Below are 14325 nucleotides of genomic sequence, written 5' to 3' on the forward strand. Positions count from 1 at the left end.
AGTCAAGGGCAGGAGAGTGGAGGAATTGAACACTGCCTAAATGATAGTGCGTGCTTAAAAATGCAGTTTTATTATCGTTAAGTATATGCTAAGATATAAATTGGTTAAATTAATGTAAAAGAGAAAAATGAGCTAGGTCAGGGGGATATTGATTCCACTAAGATCTCACTGCCTAGAATTCGAAGTTATCTTAATCATTTCAAAGTTTTACTAAATTAAGAATAACGGCATGTAGGATATCTCAACATACTTTCCCACATTTTGTAAATGTATTATAATAGAAATGTAGTTTCCCCTCAATTTTTAGAGTCTTATATGGTGAGCCTGAAATATCATGCATGGTAATGGAGTTAGAGCTAAAATAATAAGGGTTTTAGTCTGTTATGTCACATATCAAGACTCCGTTTAGTAAAATATATCAAGTGTTCATGGCAACTGACCACGGGGACCATTTGTACTGAAGGAGAAGATGGGTGAGGACAAGTTACAAGTGGACAGGCAGAGGTGCTTTTTTTTGTTTGTTTGTTTTAACAAGACAATTAGAAGCTAGTCCACAAAATACTCAGGGCCTCATTGGCAGCTGAAAATAAAGAGGTGACTGGGGAGGGTGTGGCTTAGCCCCACACTAGCCCCCAAGCTCCTTCTCGTACAGCAGCAACTTTCCCAAAGCAGCAGGAGTGGCAGCCACAAGGAAGCCTTTCCTTTGACTGAGGAGAGGTTGAACAACCACAACAATCAGACAGGAAGGGCAGAGCAGGGCGGACCTCCAGGATCTTTCACTTTTCTGGCACCATCAGGCTCGATTGCCCTCGTCCCATGAGCTTTCACGCTATCGCCAGGGCTGAAGGAGGGGGGGCAGATTTTACATCCTTCGCCACAGTACCAGAGTAGGGATGGGGCAGGTCTGGGTCCAGCTGGTGTCCTCAAGAGCAGCACCTGGCTTGGCCCCTTAACTCTGATGTGCTTGCAGAGGAGAGGGAGTCACAGAGCACCTCAGTGGCCTGACTGGTACATGGAAGGCACCTCCTGAGCCCGAGGATGTGCGGTTCCCGGTATCCCAGGTACCTCCCTCTAGCAGTCTCTTCGGTCCTGGCTGGGACCCAGCATGCAGAGCCCTCTTACCCGCATGCTGTGGCGCTTGAAGACATTGTGCCGGTGGAGAGGTGGGGTGTGCAGAGAGTTTACGGGAGATGGATACTCCATAGGGCTGGTGAGCGTGGGCGAGCTGGCACACAGACCCTCAGGGACCTATTCAGGAGAAGCAAAGAAGCACCAGGCACAGGGACAAGGCAAGAAGGTGGACAATTAGCTGCTACAAACACGAGCACAAAGAAACGATACAAGAGCTCCATGGGAGAAACAGGACTCGCTCTCCAGGAGGTAATAAAGAACAAGGTGTGGGCATTTCATTGGCCCCGTTTGGGAGACACGGCGGAGCGACATACACGGCTCTCGGCTAGAAGTCAGCACAGACACAGTGGTCTCTCTTCCATCCAACAGCCCTCCCTGTGACGTGGTGCATACCATGGGTCCATGTGTGTTACTGACCTACTGAGTATGTCTCCTCCTTCAGGACTCTTCAGAAAGGAGTTATATTCCATCATCATGTTACAAATTTGACAGATATGATTAACCCACAGGTATGTGTATATATAATACACACCTTAAAAAAAAACCCCACTATTTTAAACATCGCAAAAGGGTATGTTTAAACATCGTAAAGGGTATGTTAATTCTTTTCTGGGTACCCGAGAAGAGCCAATGCAGGCCGTCTCCATTGCCCGAACAGGTGACTACTGCTCCTCTAAGGCACAAGGATGGAATTTCAGGAAGGACCGAGATGAGGAATGGCCCTGAACCGCCCCAGCCCTCTGGTTACATGTTTACCTGGAATTGCAGCTTGGGTGCTAGAAGGTTGGTTTGTGGAGGGGGTCTGTACTTGGGCCGGCTGGGCTGGAGAGAGAACGCAGAAATGAGTCCGTCCCTGCCTCTCTCCTTGAGAGAGCACAGCTCACCAAGGGGAATGTCAGGTAGGAAACAGGTCGGGCTCGTTCAGGATGAAGAAGATGAGAAACAAAGTTATCATTAAAATCACATGCGTCCACTAACTGCGCATCTGTTACTACTGAGTGATGGGAGGGTACAAAGAGGCCAGCCTCTCTGCCCTCCTGGGGGCTACCGCTAATTGGAGGGGTTACTGATCTCTGTGTGTAGCCTCCACGGAGGTGGGAGTGCCTGCCAAATTAGCACTCAAGAGCCACAGACATCCAGAGGTAGGTCATGGAAGGCTCAGGCACCCACAGCAGCTTCACGGAGGGGATGAAAACTGAGCTGGGCCTGACAGCAGGCAAGGGGGACAGTGAAAAAGGCCCTGCATCCATAGGGATTTGTTATGGACCGAGTGTCGCCCCTCCCCCCCAACTCATATGCTGAAGTCCTAACCCCCAGTGTGAAGGTATTTGGAGATGGGGCCTTTGGGAGGTAATCAGGGTCAGATGACGTAACAAGGGTAGGGCCCCTATGATGGGATTAGTGTCCTAATAATAACAACAACAACAATAATGATAATAATAGACACCAGAGCTCGCTCTCCTCACTGTGTGAGGACCTGCGAGAAGGTGGCCATCTGCCAGCCAGGAAAAGAGCCCTCACCAGACGGGAATCCACCAGCACCTTGGTCTTGGACTTCCCAGCCTCCACGCTGTCTGTTTTTTAAGCCGCCCAGTCTGTGGTGTTTCGTATGGCACCCCGAGCTGACTACTACAGGCATGGTCCCTCGCAACCCACCCACCTAATAGCGGGGCAGCGGGGCACTGGCTCCTGTGCCCAGAGATGCCACGGACATGGGAGGCTGCACCTCAGAGGCCCAAGGATGCTCCCCATCATGTACCCTCAAGGGTAAAAACACGAAAAGGAAAAGTGCTCCAGTCTCTCAAGGGAAACATTTCTGGGGTGGTCCCCTGCTGCAGCCGTCCCACAAGGTGCCTGCTCTCTTGCTGTCTCAGATTCCACCTGCCGATGTGCTGATGGATGGTTGGGTTGAAGGGCTGAGAGGACCATAGGGTGCGATCCTAGCTACGCTGTGAGGGGAGTTACGCAGCGAGGCCTGGGAGGGGCCGCACAGGGGCCCGGCTCTGCTGTGATTCATGGGGCCAGTGAGGCCAGGGCTTGGCTCACCTTGGGTGGGGGTTCCTGGAAGGCCGTGGGCTCTAAGATTTTGGGAGGTCGGTAGCGAGCGTTCCTCTCCTGCTCTATGGCGACGTCCTTCTCCATCTGATAAATGTCACTGCCGGGGAGTCAGGTCAGATAAGGAGAGAGAAACAGGGTCAAAAATGCTACTGGGGGCTCCTCTCTGTGCCCCACCACAGTCCGGATCCCATTCCCAAGTCCTCTGCAGAATGCACTGGGGAGACCCCTCGGAGACAGGCTGCAATACGGATGCTGCAGCCCCCCTCACCGAGGCTGGGAGGATCACGGAATGGGTCCAGGGTGGGTAAAGGTCCTCGGAGAACGAGTCCTAGCCCAACCGGACAGTGCGAGTGTGTCTCCTGCCCATGTCCCCATGCCTCTTGCCCTCCTGTCCCTCCTACTGGCACTGATCACCTGTATAGATTTCTGATGTCCCAGACAACCTCATGACAGAGGCCCGTGCTCTACGTCTCCTATTTTTCATTAAACCTCCCACCCATGCATTCCTGGTGTGTGCTAATGGGAAAGGGTGGTGGATTCCCTCCCAGATTAGCTAAGTGCATGCTTCTTGCCTTTTTAACCCAATCCGGTGGTTCCCAACCTGGGAATCACAGACCTCAGAGGACTCAAGTAATTACAGGGGGTCCGTGAATCCACATGTTCACACGTGTACCAAGCACTGTCTGTAGACAAGTATTATGTGCTGTTGAAATAAATGTCTAAGCCCAGGATGGAGCCGCTACTGCCCAGGGGGTCACGTCAGCAAGCCAAAATGCAGATGACTTTCGTGTCCCTCTAAATGCTCTGCTTGACCAGAAACAAAGTACCACCCAGTTGGCCAACCCAAATGCCAAACCAGCTCTGGGCTTTATACGTATTTCCTGTCCTCTATTCATCCTCTATTTTTCTCTTCCTTGTTCCTTATTCTTTATCTTATAAGTGTCCTGACTTCCACCCCATTTTGCACCCTGGCCCTTGGGCACGGAGACTGCCACTTCATGGAGTGTTAAATAAAGTTTGTCTGTGTCACTTAAATTGTCTTCTTTAATAATTTTTAACAGTACTACTAAATATATAATATTTGGTATTGTGTTTTCAGATGTATATGCATTATATTGTGTGCAATAAAAAATTCATTATACGGCTTATGGCATTCTGTCAATCAGTGGATTCTAAAAGTGTATGTTACATGGAAGAGTTCTCAAAATTCAACATTAAGAGGGTTCTTCCTACCCCCAAAGATTGGAAGCCCTCATGAAATCCTTTCTTAGCTCCAGTGGAGGACCACCAGGCTGGGGCCTGAGGGAGGTATCCTGGGGTCATCAGGGTCATATGAGAGGCTCCCCATGTGTCTCAAGCCTCCAGAATGAATGAAGACCCCGTGACCCCAGAGCTTCTGACACCCTCAAGTTACGTCTTTCAAACACTTTTCTCCCGGAACCCTTTGGCTTCTCAAATCTCCCTTATAAGGGACCAACAGATGAGTCTAGAATTAATCAGGAGCTTCAAAGAAGAGAGAGTCAGGAACAGAGAGGCCTTCTAAGCTGGAGGTCTTGCAGACTGTGTTGGAGCCCTGCCTGCAAACAAATGCAGCATATCTCCCATTGCCTGGACCTGGGGTTCCCAGCCTCCCCCTGGGGCTCCTCCCCACAAGGCAGTTTCTGGGGGCTATTTTCTTTCTCCGAAAAAAATGCCCACATGTTGACAACAGTGTTTAAAGTTGCAGTATTTAACATTAATTAAACACTAGGTTCCCTAACGTAGGAGCCAGCAAACTAGGCCCACAAGGCCAAATACGGTCCCCTACCTATTTTTGTGTAGCTTTAAACTAAGTATGGTTTTCACATGTTTGAATGATTCAAAAAAATTAAAAGAAAACTATTTTAGGACATGTCAAAATTACATGAAATTCCAATTTCAGTGTCCACAAGTAACGTGTCACTGAAACCCAGCTACACTCATTCATTTTATGTATCGTCTTCGGTTGCTTCCGAGCTACGGTAGAGTTGAGTAGTTTCAACAGAGACTGTATAGCTTGCAAAAGCACAAATATTTATTGTCTGACCTTTTGTAGAAAAAGTTTGCTGACCCTTGCCCTAAAGGATGACAAAAGAAGTCAGACCACCCAAGGGGGCACTGGTTGGCAGGCGGGCCACCAAGGAAACAGGATTACCCTCTAAAAGGCTCTCCAACAGCAACCTTCACCAAGGATCTCCCAGCACCCGGGGGTAATGGCTCTTGGGCACCTGAGAAGGATCAGACTCTCAGGCCACCAGTGCTTCATTCAGAAGGGACAGGGGATGCCTTGTCACTGTCTTCACAGCCAAAAATCACTCCTTTCCCTGCTGTCTGGGGGGAACAATCAGAGGCAGAGGAAAGGCACAGGGGTACTGCCAGGGAAGCAGGTCCCGTGCCCAGGCTGGTTGCCTATAAGATGCACCCCAAACCTCAGCAAAGAGCACAGGCACTGCAGTGAAAGTCCGATGCAGCCTTTGAATTCAAACCTAAAATATATTTTCTGGGCACATACTAGGAGCAACGCCCTGTGCTCGCGGTTAAGAGATGCAGAGATGGTGCGGCTGACCCCACTCTGTGTCTCTGAGTTCATATATCTGACAGTGAACTCGGCTTCAGCCTCCTGCCTTTGACACAGCACTGAGCCTCTGTAAGGCCTCCTCCACTGGGAGGATGGGCTAACTCCACTTGGACACACGGTGCTGTGCTGGCCAGGGGGTGGGATGAGGTGGGGACGGTCCCAGGGCAAGTCCCAGCCCCACCTGCCATGCCTTGGGCACTGAGTCACCAGCTGAGCCTGAATTCCCTCCTTCCTCGGAGGGGACCAGGACGCCGGCTGCATCTTGTTTAAGGAAGGATGTTGTAAACCTGTAAGCGCTATTGAAGAGGAGACCTGCTCTTCAGGGGCCCTGGGCCTGCAGCCCCCTCCGGCCTCCTTGCTCACCTGAGGCTGCACACGAGCTCAGTGAAGCGGGGCCGCTCACTGGGGTCGTAGTCCCAGCAGCGGGTCATGAGGGTGTAGAGAACAGGTGGGCAGAGGTCAGGCTTGGGCAGCCGGTCCCCCTTCTCGAGCACCCCGATGACATCCTTGTTCTCCAGCCAGAAGAAGGGCTGCTTCCCAAAGCTCAGGATTTCCCACATGCATACGGCTGAGGGCGGGAGGAGACGTCTCAGGGCGCCTGCTGAGGGGACTCTTGCCTAGAGAGGCAGCCCACCCTCCCCAGGAACAACCGGGCAGTCCGCACTCAGCGCCTGCCAGGGACCACCCTGCCTTCCTTCGTTCCCCCTATAGCATCCCTGGAATCTTGATCACTATGGCGGTCCACCAAGGGACCAATCACCTGCATCCATAAGCGAACTAATCCCCCCACCCCCCGGCCCCTTCCACACGGAGCTGTTAGGGTCTGTGGGATGTGGAGGGGACCATCAAAGGCACATCATTGGGACCACTGGTGCCTTCTCTTAGGAGTGGGTGGAACCTCCAACAGAAAGCTGGTATATATGTCAGTTGGGATGTATATACACTACTATGTATAAAATAGATAACTAATGAGAACCTACTGTATAGCACAGGGAACACTACTCAGGGCTCTGTGGTGACCTAAATGGGAAGGGAAACTAAAGAAGACGGGATAGATGTAGATGTATAGCTGATTCACTTTGCTGTACAGCAGAAATGGACACGACATTGTAAAGCAATTAGACTCCAGTAGAAATTAATTAAAAAAAAAAAAAAAAGAAAGAAAGAAAGCTGGTGTTCAAAGCCTAGCACCAATGCTTGCTGCCTATGTGATCACGGGCAATCCCCTGACTTGCCTGAGCCTCGGTTTCCTCATCTGGAAAATGGGAAGAATAATAATGAGATTTTACTGGGCTGGCTTTGGGGATCTGAGAGGGAGAATCTACACAGCTGTGTGCTCTGTAAGCGGCTGTCCATCTGTCACCTGGTTTTGCTTTCACCTCACCCTGCACCTCCTTCTCGGAGAAAACCTCAGCTTTGCCTTTGAGGATCCCCTCCAGGGTGGCCCACCTTAGTCCGGGGGCTGGTTGGTGGAGCACATGCTCATCTCAAGAGCCTTTTCTGGGAAGATGAACCCGGGCTGGCCCTTAGCCCATGTCACCCCTGACCCACCACTGGCCTCCCCACTTCTGGGACTTCTCAGTGGCTGTAGCAAAACAGAACCTGGGGGTCCAGACCCCTGCTTCCTGTGCCCCCTCTTAACCTGGTCACAGAGGTGAGAATCGAACACTTTTCCACGCCCTCCAGGAAGTCCACTCACCAAACATCCAGACGTCACTGGCCGTCGTGAAGCGGCGGAAGTTAATGGACTCGGGGGACATCCATTTGATAGGGAGACGCGTCACAGAAGCTTTGGGTGGACAGAGGGTTTACAGTAGTTATTAGAGAAGGAGATCCAGATTTAGGCAGAAATGCAGCCTAGTCTCCAGAGACTGTTGGCCTGGGCTTGCCTAACAGTCACATTTTGAGGGAATTTTGGCTTCAGCGACCCCTCGAGGGGACAAAGCCGTAACACCACCTGCACCTCACCTTTGTAATACTCCTCATCCTCAATGTACCGGGAAAGGCCAAAGTCCCCCAGCTTCACACACTCAGGGGAGGCCACCAGGATGTTCCGGACAGCGATGTCCCTGGAGGGAAGAGGCAAAGACACAGCCGAGTCAGCTGAGAATGCTTCAGGGGGACAGACAGACAGACAGATGGACAGAGAAGCAAAGGAGAAGAGAGCTTCAGGGCCCCGGCCTCCGGAGCAGAATCGGGCAGCTTCTGTCGGTCGGTCCTTCTTGGACCCACGAGCCGTCTGGCTGGAGCCCAGCTCAGGCGGGAGCCTCGGCTGGCCCACCGTCCCTGCCACACACATGCCTGTCGTCTCCCTCCATCTCGTTGCTGAGTCCCGTCCCCATCACCCCTTCTCCCGCGTCTCCACCTCCAAGCCTGTCTCGGTTCCCCAGACTTGCTCCAGTCACCGCCCTGCAGCCTGTATTGTCCCCTCTGCCAGGGATGCCATCACCCTGCTGACGCTTCAGGGAAGAAGCCCAACCGCTCTCCTGGTCACAATTAACAACCTCTTCTCGTTCTGTGATTCCAGCAGCTGCTCACATCTCACTTCCAGGGAGCCCTGGGCTAGCCAGGACCCTCCAAAGACTACACACACCTGAGCCATGACACAGAGACCCTCAGAACCCCGGTACAGAGGAGGAGACCGGGGCAGAGAGCTGGTGGAACGTGCCCAGCAGCTGGCCGGTTGGGAAAGGCATCAGCCCAGAGCTGAGCTCTCACCACCCCCAGGAGCCCTCGCTGACTCAGTTACCTCATGCTCCCAGCATCACTTCTAGCCCCAAACTGGCTTGTCTCTTGCTTCTCCCAGGCAGGCTCCACTCCCTACCGTTTTTCTTTATTATTGAAAAGATGACTTCAAAGCACGACAACTTCACACAAAGCTGCAAATCTGGTATCCTACCACCTTTGCCCCATGACTATTCACCCTAGAAGATGCTAGAATGTGAGCTTCACAAGGAAAGGATTATTTTGTCTGTTTTGATTATTACTTCATCCCGGAGCCTAGGACAGTGGCTGGAGGCCCATGGGAGGAGTTCGATAATATTAGTTGCATGAGTGAGTGAATGAATGTTCATATCCCCCGACATAGATTTGTGTAGTGTCATCCATACGGCCACATATCTGAGGTCGATGGGGTTGGATTGAAGAATTCACCCGCTCACCCCAGGGCTCTGAGAGCACCCCGTCTGTCTCCTCCAGGGGATCATGTTCCCAATGGTGGGGACCTCGTTTCAGGGAATGGGGACAAAGCCAGGTGGAGAAGGGGCCAGCTCCACAGCCAGATGGAGGATTGGTCTTGGCAGCCTGGAGGTGCCGGGGACCAGGGCAGTGCCAGCCACTTGGGCCGGCAGGGCCCAGACCCCAAGATCATACCAGCGCTGCCAGGACCCAGTCTCTCCTGCCTGGCCAGGTGCCACCAAATGGAACTGCTGGAGGACAGCAAGCGAGGAGCAAGCAGGGAAGTGACTTCCTGGACCCCCAGGGAGGCGGCCTAGACAGCACTGAGTTACAGGCAGACACCTTGGACTTCAGATCTCCTCTTAATGGCAATCCTGGGAGGAACATATTGCTGTTCTACTCTTCAGAGGAGGAGATGGGCTCAGAGAAGGTGACCACATTGTCACACAGGCAGGACCAAAGCCAGGCCTTCACCCCTGTTCTGTGCGGCTACAAAGCCCTGCTTGACCCCAACCTCTCCAGGCTCCCCCACCCCCAGCCCCACCTGTGGACACAGTTGATGCTCTCCAGGTAGGCCATGGCCTTGCAGATCTGCAGCGAGTACAGGACAAGAGTGAGCACCTTCAGGCAGTTCTTGTTTCGCTCCAGGTAGTGGCCCAGCTGCAGGAAGGGGAAGATGCCCTGAGGACCCTGCCCGGGCCAGGGCATGGAGCTGGGGGGAGGGGGAGGGCACACCCAGGTGGCAGGACTGTCTGGCAACTTCCTCTGCAAATGGCCTCTGGGCTCTTTCAGCTGGGAGTTAAGGGCCCCCTGGCTCTGAGCGCATCCCCCGCCCCCCGAGGCCCTGCTCCACTGCAGCCCAGCTGTCATCGCAAGGGTCCTCCTCGGGCCCCTCCAGCTCACCTCCCCGTAGGGGTACAGTTCCATGATGATCCAGGTGGGCTCCTCTTCAATTATGCCGATCAGCTTCACGATGTGCGGGTGATCCAGGTTCCTCATGATCACTGAAAGTGGCGGTGAGAGAGACGGGCCCAAGCCCTTCTAAGGTCCAAGGTGAGAATCGGGCTTGGCTGGTCCAACCTGGAGACAGCGGCGCAACCCTCCTCCCCTGTGGGCGCCAGTGCCGTCCGTGGACTCCCAGCCCTCGCTCCGGGCCCTCCCTGTCTCCGGGTCTGCATAGTCTCGGGGCCTTTTCCAGCTCCTGGTCTGGGGGCCTCCTCGGGGACGCCTACCTGCCTCACTCACGAACTTCTCCTTGCTGTCCAGAGTGCAGTCTTTCTTGCAGGTCTTTACAGCCACGTTGATTTTCTCCCCTTTCTGCAACGACAGTGTGTCCAGGGCCCCTCAGTCCCGCCCAGCACTTCCCTCCCCGGCGTTCCCACAGTTTTCCCACAGGGAAACAGGTGATGTCTGGGTCTCCACAAAGCCTGCTCTTCCTCTGTCTCTTCCCCTCCTCCCCTCCCCACCCCCTTCTTCCTGATCAGGACTGGAAGAACTTTCGAGATCAGATCCCTCGAGCCCTGGGCTGTCCAGATGAAGACATGGAGCCTGAGGGGCCACGTGATCTGCCCAAAGTCAGCGGGCTTGTTTGGGGCAGTGCAAGGTCATTGTCAGACATGGCGTCCTGGTCTCTTTCTCTTTATCATTGGTTTTGACATTTTTGCTGCCCCTTTCCTCTGCTCTGGCTTTTCCCCCAGGCCCGGTAGGAGCACAACCACAGAGGCAAACCTTGTCCTGCCCCCTCGGCGGCCTCAGATCCCACCCTTCCTTTTCTCACAACCGCATTACATGGCGCCTCTCCGTCGAGCTCTCCCACCAAGAGTCAGTCACCCCCCGGCAGGTGCTGCCTCTCTTTGGATCCCTGCTATTGCTGCCTTTCTGGAAATGACTCTTGTTTTCATCACTCCCTGTGTATTTCATAAATACTGCAAAGACCAAGTTGGGGAAATCCACACACCACGGCAGGCACCTCCAACTCTAGAGTATTCGAGCTCCTTTCTCATTCTACAGAAAAGCAAAGGAGGAGTGTCAGGGAAGAGGCTGGAACTCACGTGACTCGTGTAGACACCTTCATAGACCTCCCCAAAAAAGCCTTCACCAAGAATACGATTCAGGACCACATCTTCCCGGGCAATGCCATACTGTGGGCCTGCACAGGTGGAGAAAGCAAGACAGTCCTGGAGTGCAGAAACCAGCTGGCACCCCTGGGAATCCGAGTATCTGCATCCCCGGGAATCTGCACACCTGCATCCTTGGGCATCTGAGCATCTGCAGGCCCCAACACCAGGCTCCGCCCCCTCCTGCCCAGGCGTTACCAGACCTGCCCCCCCCACCCCCACTCCGCCAACCCCTCAGCCAGGATCCAGGGGCTGGGCTGGGAAAGGGGATCTAGAAGGTTTCATTGTCTCAGACAGGGGAAGAGTTGTTCCCTCTGAAGGCTGGGTCCCATATCCACAGGCTTAGGTTCCTTCCGCCCCCCTCCCCAGGGCACACAAAAGTTCGATGGTGTGGGGATATAAACAATGATTTCTGCTTTCAAAATCAAAGATGCCTCACTCAGCTTTGTCCTTGTCTGAGGCACACGTGGGAGAGGACAAAGGAAGGAAAGAAAGTCCCCCTTTGGTGTCACATGTGTCCCCAAATGTCACTTCCCAGGGCCCAGGCTGTGGTTGACGTGCAGGGGTGGGGTGGGGTGGTCAGGGATCTACCTCCTGGTCTTCGCAGGGTCTCGTCGGGAATCTCTGCATAGATGTCTGATTCTGGAATGACAGAAGGAGGACACCCCATGGGCAAGATGCTTCAGGGGGCACCACCAGGAACCAGGTGTGGGGCTCCCCCGTGCAGGCCAGTGGAACCAAGCTGACATCACCGGGAGGGGTGTGGGGAGGAGCCAGACAAGAACTGGGCTCCTGTCCGGCATTTCCGAGTGGACATAGGGCCCAGGGACCTCGGCCTGAGTCTTTGCTCACTGCTGCTCATGGCTGTTATTTGGGGCAAGTTGGTTTGTCTCCTTTAATCTGTTTCCTTTTCTGTGAAATGAATGTTTCTGGGGAATGCAAAGATTAAATAAAATAATACCTATTATGTATTTAATGCTGTCATGAACTGAATGTTGTGTCCCCGCCTCCAAATGCTAATGTTGAAGCTCTGATCCCGTGTGATGGTATTTGGAGCTGGGGCCTTTGGGGGGTGATTAGGTTTAGATGAGGTCATGAGGGTGGAGACCCCATGATGGCATTAGTGTCCTTAGAAGAAGAGGAAGAGAGACCAGATCTCTCCATCTCTCCACCATGTGAGGACACACAGAAGGTGGCTGTCTGCAAACCAGGAAGAGAGCCCTCACCAGGACCCAGCCATGCTGGCACCTTGACCTTAGACTTCCAGCCTCCAGAGCTGTGAGAAATCAGTATCTGTTGTTCAAGCCCCTGGGCCTGTGGTTTTTGTTATGGAGACTGAGCTGACCAAGACAAACACGGTGCCCCATACTAGCTGCCCAACATAGGTTAACTGTTATGATTAATGACATTTTAAGCCGTCATTGAGCAGTCATGGGGGAAGTTCATTTTTCTGCAACTTTGAGGGAATACTTGATGATGTCACAAGAGCAAGCAGAAGAAAGGCTCTGGGCGCAGGCAGAGGACAGCAGATGGGCAGGCTTACCTATGCTGCAGCTTTCTGAGAGGTGGGGTCGCCGAGTCTCCAGGTTTCTATAGGGGGAGATGGGAGGGCAAAAGCCAAGTGAGCTCAGAGCCTGGCAATGCTCCCCCAGGGCAGCCTCAGCCCCCTCTCTCCCACCCACCCTGCCTGGAGAAGCAGCCTGTCCTTATGGCAGTAACCTGGGAGCATGGCCCAGGCAGCCAGGGGGCAGGAGGGAGGGAACAGCAACAATACCACCCTCTCCCCCCACTAAAGATGATGCCAGGTGGCATTAGGGCACAGGGATATCCCTGCATGAATTTTCTGGGAGAAATTTACTGGTGAAAAATCACCACTTGTGAAATGCTGGGATTCCAGCATTTTCTCCTGGGGTCCAGAAACCAGAAACCATGGCGGGGAGGCTCCCTGTTTGTTCTGCCTTTCCTGGGAAGACACAGGCTGAGTGCGGGGCCAGTTCCCCACCTTCCGGGTGTACTCACAGTGTGGGGATCTGGGGCAGGCTGTTCCGCTTCTCACCATCTGGGGAGAGGGGAGGAGAAGGGGGAGCTGGAGTCAGAGCCACAGGGTCCTGGGTGCACTGCTCCTAGGGGCCAACACAAGGGACACCCCTCCCGCCTTTCTGTGGCCCCTGAAAGTCAGAGTGGAAGCTGGGTAGGCGTCTGGCCTGAATTGGAATCTTTTTAGTAGAAGAAACTCTCAGGCTTCCTCTGCCACTGTCAAATGTTCCAGCCTGACCTCTGCTTTCTAACTCCATCCCCAAAGAGGAGGGACCAGCCATGTTCCGGCAATAGCTTTGATTTTCCCGGGGCTACAAATCCTCTCCTCTAGAAGCCAGCCCCCATGCCGCCCTTGGCCAGCGGGGCCAAGGCTGTAGCCAAGGACCCAGGATGGGACCACGGGGCGCAACCAACAGGGCTGGGTGAGCCCCAACCCCACACCTCCAAAGCCTCTTCATTCACATATCAGTCAATGGTTTAGCTTCTCCCGCTCTGCCTCTGGGGGGGCTTGGCTCAGCTGTGCCGCCATCTGCCCGTTGGTCCAATTTACCTTCAAGTGGAAACACACCTTTCTTGGGTCGAATGATGAGAGAGCCTTTGTGCTCCCCCTGCAGCCGGCAGTAACCGTCTACGAGGTCAGCCATGTTCTCGGCCTCTGCCAGAGAGGAGGTTTTGATGGACAAGGACTGCAGGGAAGAGACCAGCCAAGGATGAGACCCCAGAGCCTTGGCTAGAGTCTACCCCAAGGGACTGGAGAAGAAACTGCAGGACTCTGTTGCCCACCCCCGGCCTGGACGCCATCAGCCCCTCTCCTGAGGCTCAGCTTGCATTTCCCACCGCCACCAGAGGGCGCTCTCATCACCTCTCCCAACTGACCACCCTACACTCTAGGAAAGCAGCTCCAGGTTGGCTTATTCTGGTCCTTCAGGGCATAGCGCATGCCTTGTACCTAGGAGGTGCTCAGTATGCAAGAGCAGAAACTGAGAGAAGGGAAGAGGGAGGGAGTGGGGCAGGGGACAGATGGATGAAAGGAGAGATAGACAAACTGTTCACAGCCTGAGGTCTCTCTGATTCTCCCACCCACAAAAAGCCCTGGGGCCCCAAGGTCTTGATTCTGAGTCATTGTCACTTGTTCAAAGTTAGACCTCTGACCCATACCTTGATTTCTGATCACTTTACCTCCGCTCCCCGCCCCCCCCCCCCCCCGCC

At 53.7% G+C, this 14325-nt stretch overlaps 1 protein-coding gene across 6 annotated transcripts in view; it reads right to left on the bottom strand.

Annotated features, from left to right (window-relative positions):
* Window positions 1-14325, bottom strand: part of PTK2B (protein tyrosine kinase 2 beta) — a 140035-nt gene that overhangs the window by 9426 nt on the left and 116284 nt on the right. For 3 of the 6 annotated variants that reach the window (XM_022595006.3, XM_022595005.2, XM_022595004.2), the window contains 14 exons: window positions 13667-13802; window positions 13099-13138; window positions 12623-12669; window positions 11671-11721; window positions 11014-11111; window positions 10195-10279; window positions 9866-9966; window positions 9507-9622; window positions 7754-7854; window positions 7485-7574; window positions 6149-6353; window positions 3178-3286; window positions 1888-1953; window positions 1123-1248 (listed from right to left, as the gene is read on the bottom strand). In XM_022595006.3, the coding sequence (XP_022450714.1) occupies window positions 1123-1248; window positions 1888-1953; window positions 3178-3286; window positions 6149-6353; window positions 7485-7574; window positions 7754-7854; window positions 9507-9622; window positions 9866-9966; window positions 10195-10279; window positions 11014-11111; window positions 11671-11721; window positions 12623-12669; window positions 13099-13138; window positions 13667-13802 (1371 nt within the window). The remainder of the gene's footprint in view (window positions 1-1122; window positions 1249-1887; window positions 1954-3177; window positions 3287-6148; window positions 6354-7484; window positions 7575-7753; window positions 7855-9506; window positions 9623-9865; window positions 9967-10194; window positions 10280-11013; window positions 11112-11670; window positions 11722-12622; window positions 12670-13098; window positions 13139-13666; window positions 13803-14325) is intronic. The other 3 variants (XM_022595007.3, XM_022595009.2, XM_022595008.2) reach the window with 3 other exon arrangements.

The sequence above is a fragment of the Delphinapterus leucas genome, chromosome 6 (assembly GCF_059928025.1).
Source record: "Delphinapterus leucas isolate spDelLeu-1000000601 "Yukka" chromosome 6, BTC_Dleu_Yukka2, whole genome shotgun sequence".
NCBI lineage: Eukaryota > Metazoa > Chordata > Mammalia > Artiodactyla > Monodontidae > Delphinapterus > Delphinapterus leucas.